General features: G+C 38.5%; 1 protein-coding gene across 5 annotated transcripts in view; it reads right to left on the reverse strand.

Moving 5' to 3' along the window:
• Positions 1 to 14,572, reverse strand: part of SMC3 (structural maintenance of chromosomes 3) — a 173,779-nt gene that overhangs the window by 120,015 nt on the left and 39,192 nt on the right. For all 5 annotated transcript variants that reach the window (XM_071681294.1, XM_071681293.1, XM_071681295.1 and 2 more), the window contains 3 exons: positions 10,810 to 10,935; positions 6,912 to 7,153; positions 5,673 to 5,780 (listed from right to left, as the gene is read on the reverse strand). In XM_071681294.1, the coding sequence (XP_071537395.1) occupies positions 5,673 to 5,780; positions 6,912 to 7,153; positions 10,810 to 10,935 (476 nt within the window). The remainder of the gene's footprint in view (positions 1 to 5,672; positions 5,781 to 6,911; positions 7,154 to 10,809; positions 10,936 to 14,572) is intronic.

The raw sequence follows: 14,572 nt of genomic DNA on the forward strand, positions 1-14,572 counted from the left end.
CGTCGACAACTTGCATTCACCATTTCCACTTTCACCCCATACATCCTGCCCTAGGGTATGGGCTCCCCCAATGACAAGCACATCCAAACTATTGATTCTACTACAAAAGCTCTTAAACACCATTCAACCCTTCAGACATTATTCATTTCTAAGGCTAGTTCCCTAAATAATGTCATTTTATAAAGAAAACTTGAAATTGTTGGAGCAACCATTCTCTACTTTCTCTATGTGAAAAGATAATAGTTTTCATATCAGGCATTGATATCGGTGGAAACAAATAGTGAAACAAATACATTTTCTTTAAAAAAAATCATGGAAAATATGCACAAATACATTCCCTAATAAAACGTATAATAAACGGCTCACTTAATTCCAATAAGGTCAAATAAGGACGGACAGCTGTACATTCATTGTGGCACTGAAAACCACTAGTGCTACAATACTTTTGCCAATGATGTGGAAATTCAAACACTATCTTTAATATCATTGGAAACCAATTCTACTGCAGTCAAATGGCAAGTCCAAGGAGTTCAAAACTTCTCAATCACACCTTACTCAAAACATCCTAAAGTGATTTCCTCTTCATTCTATTGCATGCTTTTTCTATATCCACTGACACTGCATATTTCTCCACATTGTTCTCCAAAATTTCCACCAATATTCATTTTATTTATCTGCAAGAATCTTGTACACACACCATCCTACCTTCCCAAACCTACTTATTTCTCAGCAATTAGAGGTGCACAAATAGGTAATTCTTTGCACATGATTATTCATTATCCTACCAACTATGACAAAAAGACACTCCTTTATAATTCTTACACTCCTCTTTCTTTTATTTTTTCCACACTTGTTTGCCATTTCTCATATCAATGAAGTAGAACCAGAAAATGAGAAAGACAGCCTCACTTACTTGAGAAAAAAATTACTACCTTCAGCCAATCTGGTCTCTGACCACTTTTCCATCTCCAAAAAACACTTTCTACATCATTTCTCTAAGTCTTAAACTTATGAACATCCAACCTAAAAACACCTAAACTTACAAATGAGATCACTCATACTTATGAACCATGGAACTACTGAAATATGCATACACTTCATCAAATAATGCTTAATAAGAAGTATTAAATATAATTATTTCAGTATACAATATTTATCACATTGCTACAGGAGAGTAATAGATATCTGTTCTAATCACTTTTTTAGATTTTCCAACTCAAAAACAAGGTCTAGCAACATACCCCATTCAAAAGTTGGGGACTCCTAGTACAGTCTTCGTCTAATCAGTGAGAATCTTACCATGCTTCTATTCACACTTTTATATGATCCACTATACAACATTACCTTCAATATTCAGCATCTTACGCAACACTCCACCTAAACCCAATGCTTTTCTGTTCTTCTGGTTTTCATTTTGTGAAACTTGAAAAGTGCTACAACCTAGTCATAATTCATCACTTTTTTGCATCAAATTGATATCTGTATCTAAGAACTTATGATTATATACAATAAATTCTATTTCTTGTCTTTGAGCTTTATTGCTCTTGTTACTACATCCTTGTAATGTGTACCTTTTAATATCTATATCTTTCTAGTATGCTTTATACGTAAAAGCTAGTGAGTAGATATATACAAATGAGGCCACTTCATTTGTTTCTGATACTACCTTATTAAGGAAGGGGAAACAATATGGTACATGAAGAAAAAATGCAATCACTTCCAAATTGTACTATCTGCACAATAAAAATGAAATTACATTCTTCATAAACAAAGCTGTTCACTGAGACATGATTCCACTATTAGTTTTATCTGTCTAGGAAAGCTACTGCATAATTAAAATGAAATTACATTCTTCACAAAAAAAGCTGTTCACAGAGAAAAGATTTCACTGTTAGTACATACAGGCAACTGGAAGAAAAAAATATCTGCCTAATAAACAAGATATTCATGAACATGGTAAAAACAATTCATGTGCATGTATCATGTACAATAAGAACATCACCCTTTCATACCAATTCTAAAGAATACTATTTGGCAAGGCTGCTTTACTATTAACACAGTAACTAGCAGAAACATCAGTCACTTTCACAGTGCAATGAGAAATCCTTGCGAGTTTTGTGTATTTCAATTCCAGTCTGAGAAATGTGGAAAATACTTTTTTTTTTTTTTTTTTTTTGCCGCTGTCTCCCGCGTTTGCGAGGTAGCGCAAGGAAACAGACTAAAGAAATGGCCCAACCCACCCCCATACACATGTATATACATACACGTCCACACACGCAAATATACATACCTACACAGCTTTCCATGGTTTACCCCAGACGCTTCATATGCCCTGAATTCAATCCACTGAGAGCACGTCAACCCCGGTATACCACATCAATCCAATTCACTCTATTCCTTGCCCTCCTTTCACCCTCCTGCATGTTCAGGCCCCGATCACACAAAATCTTTTTCACTCCATCTTTCCACCTCCAATTTGGTCTCCCACTTCTCCTCGTTCCCTCTATCTCCGACACATATATCCTCTTGGTCAATCTTTCCTCACTCATTCTCTCCATGTGCCCAAACCATTTCAAAACACCCTCTTCTGCTCTCTCAACCACACTCTTTTTATTTCCACACATCTCTCTTACCCTTACGTTACTTACTCGATCAAACCACCTCACACCACACATTGTCCTCAAACATCTCATTTCCAGCACATCCATCCTCCTGCGCACAACTCTATCCATATCCCACGCCTCGCAACCATACTATATTGTTGGAACCACTATTCCTTCAAACATACCCATTTTGCTTTCCGAGATAATGTTCTCGACTTCCACACATTCTTCAAGGCTCCCAGGATTTTCGCCCCCTCCCCAACCCTATGATCCACTTCCATGGTTCCATCCACTGCCAGATCCACTCCCACATATCTAAAACACTTTACTTCCTCCAGTTTTTCTCCATTCAAACTTACCTCCCAATTGGCTTGACCCTCAACCCTACTGTACCTAATAACCTTGCTCTTATTCACATTTACTCTTAACTTTCTTCTTTCACACACTTTACCAAACTCAGTCACCAGCTTCTGCAGTTTCTCACATGAATCAGCCACCAGCACTGTATCATCAGCAAACAACAACTGACTCACTTCCCAAGCTCTCTCATCCACAACAGACTTCATACTTGCCCCTCTTTCCAAAACTCTTGCATTCACCTCCCAAACAACCCCATCCATAAACAAATTAAACAACCATGAAGACATCACACACCCCTGCCGCAAACCTACATTCACTGAGAACCAATCACTTTCCTCTCTTCCTACACGTACACATGCCTTACATCCTCGATAAAAACTTTTCACTGCTTCTAACAACTTGCCTTCCACACCATATATTCTTAATACCTTCCACAGAGCATCTCTATCAACGCTATCATATGCCTTCTCCAGATCCATAAATGCTACATACAAATCCATTTGCTTTTCTAAGTATTTCTCACATACATTCTTCAAAGCAAACACCTGATCCACACATCCTCTACCACTTCTGAAACCACACTGCTCTTACCCAATCTGATGCTCTGTACATGCCTTCACCCTCTCAATCAATAACCTCCCATATAATTTACCAGGAATACTCAACAAACTTACACCTCTGAAATTTGAGCACTCACTCTTATCCCCTTTGCCTTTGTACAATGGCACTATGCACGCATTCCGCCAATCCTCAGGCACCTCACCATCAGTCATACATACATTAAATAACCTTACCAACCAGTCAATAATACAGTCACCCCCTTTTTTAATAAATTCCACTGCAATACCATCCAAACCTGCTGCTTTGCTGGCTTTCATCTTCCGCAAATCTTTTACAACCTCTTCTCTGTTTACCAAATCATTTTCCCTAACCCTCTCACTTTGCACACCACCTCGACCAAAACACCCTATATCTGCCACTCTATCATCAAACACATTCAACAAACCTTCAAAATACTCACTCCATCTCCTTCTCACATCATCACTACTTGTTATCATCTCCCCATTTGCCCCCTTCACTGAAGTTCCCATTTGCTCCCTTGTCTTACGCACTTTATTTACCTCCATCCAGAAGATCTTTTTATTCTCCCAAAAATTTAATGATACTCTCTCACCCCAACTCTCATTTGCCCTCTTTTTCACCTTTTGCACCTTTCTCTTGACCTCCTGTCTCTTTCTTTTATACATCTCCCACTCAATTGCATTTTTTCCCTGCAAAAATTGTACAAATGCCTCTCTCTTCTCTTTCACTAATAATCTTACTTCTTCATCCCACCACTCACTATCCTTTCTAATCAACCCACCTCCCACTCTTATCATGCCACAAGCATCTTTTATGCAATCCATCACCGATTCCCTAAATACATCCCATTCCTCCCCCACTCCCCTTACTTCCATTGTTCTCACCTTTTTCCATTCTGTACTCAGTCTCTCCTGGTATTTCCTCACACAAGTCTCCTTCCCAAGCTCACTTACTCTCACCAGCCTCTTCACCCCAACATGAAAAATACTTGAATATCTAAAAAATGTACAAAAAAAATCAATATACAGGCTAGATAATTACATTATTAGGATCTGGTGCCATAGGTGGCCAAATGTTAAAAAAGGTAACAACACTTACAAGCAGAAAACATGTTCAGCAAGAATAAATAAGATTAATCCATACATATCATACTGACTGATTTACACTAATTAAAGTTTTCAAGCAAGTCCAAAAATAAAAATAAAGAAATTGGCAAAACATAAAACAAACTACATTTAAAAACACTTCTTGGAATGAAAGGGGCTTGCCATGAATAACTTCAAGGCAGAAAGTTGTAAACTAGATGAAAATATACATATTTTCTGGTACAAGTGTAGCAGCTCTGGTGAATTACTGAACTGTCTCATAACATAACCGCATTAAAAATCTTGAATTATTTAATAGCAACTACCTCATCTAGTTAATTAAAGCATGCTATGAAAGCAGTTTGCTAGAAACATGCAGTAAATAAAACTAAAATTCATACTGAAGAATTGTTAATGAATGACCCCCTGCAAGTTACGATCAGAATATAGAGGAAGGGAATAAGGTTGTCCAAGGTTATACAGGATTATAAGGAAATTTAGAGAAATGGTGAAAAATGATCATGTGTGAGAAACAAATAAAATTCTAAATAGTTTAATCAAAACATGTGTTAGTAAAGCTCTGGCAGCAAGGAATTTGATGGGTAAAGAATACGTATGGAAGCTTACTGTTATGTAACTGGATGTGATCATATGAATGATAATGCATGACTGATTTAGCAGTGCTTCACCTCAGTTTTGTTAATTATGAGCTTTTGAAGAGAAACAATGTGAGAACTGAGTTCATAATTATGGAAATCTGCCATGATAACTTTGCATTAAGCTTATTTAATATTTCCACTTAATGCATGAGCATATACTAAAACTGGGAAACACTGCTACAACAAAAATGAAAATTTGCATATTCACAATATATCAAATGAATATCAACCTTAATTCATATGAATGTGAAGGTGAATATGTCACTAAATACAGTAATGTACTAATCAATTTTAGAAGTTAATGATCAATTCAGGCACTGCAAAATCTATGAAAAATATGTCATCAATATAATCAGCTTTTTCATTAATGCATGATACATTACCTTAACTCCTTCTGGATCCACTGGTCTCGCTGTTCCTTAGAAGTAAATTGACTGCCTCGACCCTGCTTAGCATAAAGTTCCTTCCGTTTTTGGTCTTTCAGTGACAGCCTTAAAAAAAGAAGAAAGTATTATAGCTATACATAGAAATAAATGCAGAGGTTTAGCAATTTAGGGGAATCTGGTTGCTACTCTTGTATATAAATAAAACATATATACGTGTGTATATATGTATATGTCTGTGTGTGTGTATATATATGTATATGTTGAGATGTATAGGTATGTATATGTGTGTGTGTGGACATGTATGTATACACATGTGTATGTGGGTGGGTTGGGCCATTCTTTCATGTTTCCTTGTGCTACCTCGCTAATGCAGGAGACAGTAACAAAGTATAATAAATAAATAAATATATATACTTTATTAACTTCTTCTCATTCATCTTCTCCATATGCCAAAATCATTTCAGTACACCCTCTCCTGCTCTATCAACCACACTTTTTTTTCCCTCATACCTTCCTCTTACCCTTTTACTACTTTTTTTTTTATGCTATTCGCCATTTCCCGCACTAGCGAGGTAGCGTTAAGAACGGGACTGAGCCTTTGAGGGAATACCTCACTTGGCCCCCTTCTCTGTTCCTTCTTTTGGAAAATCAAAAACAAGAGAGGAGGATTTCCAGCCCCCCTTTTATTACTTACTTGATCAAAATAACTCACACCACATATTGTTCTAAAACATTTCATTTCCAACACTTCCACCTCTGCAAATCCTCATCTACTGCCCATGCCTTGCAACCATGTAACATTGCTGGTACTACTATACCCATTACTGCCCTCCCATAAAACGGCCCCTCTTTCCACACATTCTTCAGTGCTTCTAGAACCTTTGCCCCCTCACCCACCATGTAACTTCCTTCCACTTCCATGATTCCATATGCTACCCAATCCACTCCCAGATGTCTAAAACACTTCACTGCCTACGATTTTTTTTCCATAAAACTAGGTGCTAAGTATGTTAAAGTGGAATTGTATTGGATGTATTTTCTTTTCAAAGATGTTGAATGCCTGAGGTTGTTAAGCATGTCTTTTGATCTTGAGTGGTAGGTCAATAACAAAATATTGGAAGAGCACTAATAGGAGAAAAGCCTTCATGGTCACACATCTGAAAGTTACTGATGCCATCATAAATATCATAATTCATTTACAACCTATGGTACTCCAAACATGAACTTCTAACTTACTCATGTTGTGCTTCATCTTCTCGTCCCTTCATTTCTTCATACTGAGGTCTAATGGCTTCCAGTTCTGCTTCCTTCTGAGCAATGGTGGCACGAAGCTTTTGTAATTCTTTTTCTGCTCTCTCCTTGGATTTGTTGTCCCCCTGAACTTCATCTGCCAAATCCTTTATTGTGAACTCTAGTTTTGTCTTCTCTTTCAGAAGTTGTTGCTGCTCCATATTATATGTGTCTCTTTCTTCTTTTACCTTTAACAGAAAGAATCAACTCAACACCACACAAGCAATAAATATGAAATCTGAGTATGGCAGAATATGCTCATCAAACAAGTTTGGTCTTGGTTGGTGTCTAGCAGGCTGGAGTTTAGGGCAGAGTTGGGGATTTTTTTTTTCCCCCCCGGGTTATTTTAGAGGGTACAAGTCCTGTCCGTGTTAAATTTGGTTGGGGTTGCCCTCTGCCAGTGGCCTGTTAAGGGTGCGGCACTAAAGGGTAAGAGAGCTCACTTGTTAGGGTGACTCTATTGCTGTGGCCACCCAACCCCCCTTTGAGGGAGTTCCAATTAGAAAAGGTGTCAGAGATAAAGATAGATTGGGGTGGGGGATCTGTGAATTGTGGATGCTGAAGTGTGATGCAGAGGCAAACTTTGTTTAACCTTGAGAACTGGTGGTGGTTGGTTTCAGAGTGTCTGGTGATATTAAGAACCAAGTGCCAAGTAAGTTAAACTGGGACTGTATTGGGAGGATGTTTCATCATATAAATTGTGGTTACGAGGCAGCTAGTAATTGTTCTGAGTGCACAATTTACAGCCAGTGTTATAACTGGGGAAAAAAAATGAAAAATACAGGAGTACTCTAGCCAGCCAGCATTCACACTACCTAGAAACAAACCACCAAAACTTTAGTGTAGATGATTTCTCATCCAAAGACCATGCAATCTCACACTTCATTAGCATTTCCAACCAGCCAACAAAAAAAAAATACCACAAGGACACTTTAGGAAATATAGCCTAAACTTCTTCCACTAGTTACACACCTCATAGAGCAAAAGAAATCAGCTCAGACACAACCAATCACCCTTAATACAAATAAGAGAACAAATCCAAACTAAAAAATGCTATCACTACCCAAATCACTAAACAACAAAACTGAAAACTGGTACTCCTTCCTTAACACACTGAATCACAAGACCCACAACATCCAACTCTTGGCAAACATTAGAGAAAATTCAATTATCACACTTGATCAGCTCCCATTCATGAAGCACCCTTGACCCATTCCAATGAAACTCCATCTCCCAAAGAACACAAATAATCATGAAACACTACTTAAAATCAGCTACAAACCAACTATACCCATAAACAAGAAAGTCATGGGCCTACACAAAATCCATCCAGGTTTTTACCCACCCTTCACGTCCACAGATACAAGCAATGCAATTGAATCTTGAAAAACACTCCTGCCACACACCTTCGTAACATAAGAACGTTCACACAAAAACATCAGAGCGTGATGGCAATCCAAGCACTTCCAGCTATCTTCTACTACTGGCTAAACAACAAAATTCCTAAAATCTGGAAACTTGTCAACACAATACTAATCCTAAAATGCTTTAAACCATGAAACTCCCCTTCTTCCTACTGCCCCATACTACTTATATCCCAAGTATCCAAACTCTGTGAAAAAAAATCCACAACAAAATCAAACAAAGCATCCCACTCTCACCCACACAGAATGGCTTTAGATCCAAACACTACCACCACACTACACACTGAGCTCACACAACATATCCTAGATGAACTCAACCAACCACAACCCCCCTCCACAACACTGAAAAAAAGTGATTGTCCAACCTCATAGCCAGCCACCATGCCAGAGTCACTCACAATGGCTTCAACTCCTAAGACATTAAAACTTTACAACGGAGTCCTCAAGGTGCAGTTCTTCAACTCTCTTCAAGCTCTTCCTAAAAGACCTCCCATTACCTCAGGGTGCCGCTGACCTCACAATCACAATACAACACTTTGACACCACAGTGGCGATGTCAAACATGTATTTCTACTTTACACAATTCAAAAAAATGTTTCACCAAAAATGTATGCATCTAGATCTACAGAAGCCTTCAACCACTCTTTTAACCCCAGACAAACATGGATTCATCTCATACCCTCAAGTCACCTTGAATAGTCACTCTCTCCCACTGAGCACAACACCAACCATTCTAGGCACATGACATTCACTTGCCACACCAACAACATCAACACAGAAGCAACAAACTAAATGCACCTTATAACACTAACTAGCACCATATATGGACGATAAAGAAGACACATGAAATTAAGAAACTTGTAAATAAGGATGTAAAGAAATACTGTTATAGTATATGAGTGATGAATGAACGGAACAAACAGACTGAGGAACTGGTTGTAAAACTCCCTCCCCATACAGTAAAGACAGGTATCATGGATAGGTAATTATTGGAAGGTACGAGCTGGAATCATGTCTGTCTGGGGCTAAAAGAGTGATTGAAGATTTCTCTGGAGATGTAGACATTCTGTTTTGGGTGAGACATTGTTCCAATTGGGTAATGTAGTGCTGCATTTTAATAATAATTCTTGTGGTATCCAAGTGTCGTGATGTACCTATGATGTCACCTCCATATGAGAGGACTTTCATGTTGTAGTTTGCATGAGGGAAGGGAGGTCATGTATGAATAGACTGAAGAGCAGTGGAGAATGAACTACTTCTTGGGAACTCCTCTGTAATGTTTAAGTGTTTCAGAGGTGAACCTATTGAAGTGACTGCCACCGAAGCCAGCTGTGATATTGGCCAAACACTTTTTGTCGAGAAGGGTTAGGTTAAGTATCTTTCACGTTGTGTGAGGATATATCAGGGGATAGCGATGCATGCTTTGTTGATGTCTACTGCCACTAAAACAATGTGGGAGAGGGGATGTGGTTGACTGAAACCATCTACGATATGTTATGCAAGCTTGTGTGGTGAAGTGATGAGGTCTGAACCAAACAATGTTATATAGATGACACAGATGTTTAATCTGATTCTGATGTAGATTAGTCTTTCACAGACTTTAGATACCAAAGATATAAGTGAAAAGGGTAGTAGGAGGAGAGGGAAAGGGGTGGGGTGGAGAATTTTAATACTGATATGTTGCTAAGTTTTGAAATTTTAGGGATTTTGCTGAGTAGCCACAAGTGGTTGAAGATATCTACAAGTGCTTGAATATCAAATGGGCCACAGCATTTTGTATAAAAGTTTGATATGTTGTCAAGACATGCAGAAGCAGAGTTCTTTATAGTTTTTACAGCTTTGCTTGTATCAATGTGAATGGAGGGTGGGTAGACAGCCATTTCTGTAAGGGTTCTAAGCAGGTTATTCTTGAATCTCCTGTTTATGTGTGAGTTTGGTTTGTGATTGATTTTTTATGTCTCACTAGTGCTTTTACTTTTACTTACTAAACAAGCTCTTTTTACCATATTCATATAGACCAAGAGTATTGAAAGAGGGGAAAAGGAAGGAAAGAGGCAGGGTTTGACAGGGCATGGTAAAGAAAGAAAACTTAAGTCATTTCACTCTAGGAACAAAAATACAGTTCAGACAACTCTGGATGAAATACTTTTTCATTAACCAACTAATGCTAAAGTATACATATTTATCTTCAGCTCTGCTGTTTTCTCCATGAGAACTTCTCATGTAAATAAATCAGCTGCTTTTCTATTTAATGAATCCTCTGATAAGTTACCCAATTTTTTCATGCAAAAAAGTAAACAACTGTTTCAAAGCCACAAAATCATAAAACAATTCCAAGCCTGTTATTCTGGAATAGATAATACAAAACACACCAATCCTTAGCAATAAACCTCACAACTAAAGAATTCTTGAATACTGACCTGAGACAGCTTAGATTTAATATCTTTCATCTCTTTAGATAATGTCTTGATGGACTCTTGGGACTTCTGTAGCTGCTGCCTTAACTGTTCTTGCTCTGCTCCTGAGTTCTTTCGTTGGTTTTCCATCTGAGGAAGAAATAAGTGAGTTACAAATACAGACACACACAACAAAATATAAGGGTGGCGTTTTTTACTCAATCCATGAGTTGAACTGTTTGAATGTAAGAAATATAAAAAACATGTATAAAATTAAAAGTAAATACCTATACCTGACTGTAATAAGGTATTAGATATTGTAGTCTGAAAAATCCATCCACGTTTCATAAGTGAGAGTAACTAACTATGTCAGACAAGGAAACTTTTATTCTTTTACCCATTCCATAGTAATGGTTTTATAGGTCAGAAGTTCATAAGCTGAAGACCCCATGTATCTGATAACAATTCCATTCCCGTTCCCAAAAAGTGGATCAAGTACAATCAAGCATAATCTGTTACTGCCAATGTTGCAGAAGTGAGATTCCTAATCCAAAACCCACAACCAGGACACACATGTTACCTTGAAGCAATTACAGTAACTATGTAAGCATTCCAAGGAACACTTGTACCATCTGCAACACAGTAACTGAAACCAAGTTAAACCTCATCGTTTGAAAATATAAGCAGTTATGATTTATTTTTAGTTTTTGATCGCCGCTCCAATGCAAGCTAGGTAGTGCCAGGAACAGAGGAAGAAAGGCCAAATCTGCTCATATCCACTTTCAAGCTATCATGTAATGTACTGCACCAAAACCACAAATCCCTATCCAAAATCAGGCCCTATAGACCCTTCCAGCTATGATCTTATGCTAGTCAATTCTTCAGATGCTGGGAAACAAATGAATGGTTTCAGAGATAAAGGTTAAATTTTCTGTTTCGAGGCAAGTTCAGTTGTCAGGCAAAACTACGGGCATACCTATATGTTTATCTACATCTCTGATGACCATTCTCTCTGGGAAACCCCATTTTGGAGATGACCACAGTAAAAGGGTGTCCAACCTTAACAGGCCATGACTGAGGGCAGTGTTTCTAGAGGTTCCTACCTAATGTTCCAACCTACTATTTCTACCTAATGCCCCAGCCTAATGTGCCTGCCTACTACTTCTACCAAATGCTCATGCCAAATGTGCCTACTTACTGTTCAATCTAATCCTCCCTCCATTATGCCAAAAGGCAGGGATAGTACAGAGTGCTCACTACATGAAAACCTAGTTATGAAGAAAACGTTCTGAGTTAAGTGTTGCCAAGGTTTTTGTGTGTGACAAGGACAGATTGAATGTTTGCGGACAGAATGCCAGCAGTCCACATGAGTGGAAGGCAGAAAAAAAAGACAGCTACCTGGGTAAGAGGAGTACAACTAGACAACCACTGAAGTGTTGGCTCACTTTGCAAATAAACTTACCCTCCCAGTACTCAAATTGGGAGGGCCAGTAATACACCTCTGTGGTCAGTGGCTGCCTACCAACTACTTTTAAGAATATATCCAGGCTAGTTATTCAATTCATTAGTTGCATGGAAACAACAATCAAAAGTTTAATGGGTATCTGATTCAGGGTTTTCAAGTTGCAACAAGAGGTATGTTGAAGAACATAGGACTAAGCCTTAGAGGAAATATCTTCAATTGGCCCCCATCTCTGTTCGTTCTTTTGGAAAATCAAAAATGAAGAGGGAGGATTTCCAGCCCCCCCCCCACTTTTAGCTGCCTTCTATAACATGCAGGGAATACATGCTATTTCATGTGTGGCAGGATGGCAACGGGAATGGATGAAGGCAGCAAGTATGAACATGTAGCCCCCCACTTTTAGCTGCCTTCTATAACACGCAGGGAATACATGCTATTTCATGTGTGGCAGGATGGCAATGGGAATGGATGAAGGCAGCAAGTATGAACATGTACATGTGTATATATGTATATGTCTGTGTATGTATATGTATGTATACGATGACATGTACATATATAGATAAATGGGTGTATAGGCGTTGATGTATATATTTATTTTATTCGTTCATTTTGCTTTGTCGCTGTCTCCCGCATTAGCGAGGTAGCACAAGGAAACAGACGAAAGAATAGCCCAACCCTCCCACATAAACATGTATATACATACACCTCCACACACGCAAATATACATAACTATACATCTCAACATATACATATATATACACACACAGACATATACATATATATACACATGTACATAATTCATACTGTCTGCCTTTATTCATTCCCATTGCCACCCCGTCACATTCTTTGTCTGTTTCCATACACTACCTCGCTGATGTGGGAAACAGTGATGAAGTATATATAAAATATTTTTTTTTATTATGCTTAGTTGCTGTCTCCATCATTAGCGAGGTAGTGCAAGGAAACAGACAAAAGAATGGCCCAACCCACCCACATTCACATGTATATACATAAACGTCCACACACACACACACATATACATACCTATACATTTCAACATATACATACACAAACATATACATATACACACATGTACAAATTCATACTTACTACCTTCATCCATTCCTATCACCACCCCACCACACATGAAACAAGTATCTCCTTCCCCCTGTGCAAGCGCGAGGTAGCACCAGGAAAAGACAATGAAGGCCATGTTCGTTCTCACTCAGTCTCTACCTATCATGTGTAATGCACCAAAACCACAGCTCCCTTTCCACATCCAGGCCTCACAAAATTTCTATGGTTTACCCCAGACACTTCACATGCCCTGGTTCAATCCACTGACAGCACATCCACCCCAGTATATCACATCATTCCAATTCGCTCTATTCCTTGCACACCTTTCTTTCTCCTCTACGTTCAGGCCCTGATCACTGAAAATATTTTTCACTACATCCTTCCACCTTCAATTTGGTCTCCCACTTCTCCTCATTCCCTCCACCTCTGACACATATCTTCTTTGTCAATCTTTCCTCACTCATATTCCCTCCACCTCTGACACATATCTTCTTTGTCAATCTTTTCTCACTCATTCTCTCCATGAGGCCAAACCATTTCAATTTCAATACACCCTCTTCTGCTCTCGCAACCACACTCTCTTTGTTACTACACATATCTCGTACACTTTAATTACTCGATCAAATCACCTCATACCACATATTGTCCTCAAAACTCTCATTTCCAACACATCCACCCTCCTCTGCACAACCCTATCCATAGCCCATGCCTTACAACCATATAACACAGTTGGAACCACTATTCCTTCAAACATAACCATTTTTGCTATCCAAGATAACGTTCTCACCTTCCACACATTCTTCAATGCTCCCAGAACCTTCATCCCCTCCCTCACACTTCACTTCCTCCATTTTTTCTCTATTCAAACTTACCTCCCGGATATTATTTATTCATATTCTTATTCTATTATACTTTGTTGCTGTCTCCCGCATTAGTGAGGTAACGCAAGTAAGCAGACAAAAGAATGGCCCAACCCATCCACATACACATGAATATATATACACGTCCACACATGCACATATACATACCTATACATTTCAACGTATACATACATATATACACATGTACAATATTCATACTTGCTGCCTTTATTCATTCCCATCGCCACCCCGCCACACATGAAACGACAACCCCCTCCCCCACATGTGTGCGTGAGGAAGCACTAGTAAAAGACAACAAAGGCCACATTCGTTCACACTGTCTCTAGCTGTCATGTATAATGCACTGAAACCACACCTCCCTTTCCAC

Source organism: Panulirus ornatus, chromosome 32, assembly GCF_036320965.1.
Source record: "Panulirus ornatus isolate Po-2019 chromosome 32, ASM3632096v1, whole genome shotgun sequence".
NCBI classification, from domain to species: Eukaryota; Metazoa; Arthropoda; class Malacostraca; order Decapoda; family Palinuridae; genus Panulirus; species Panulirus ornatus.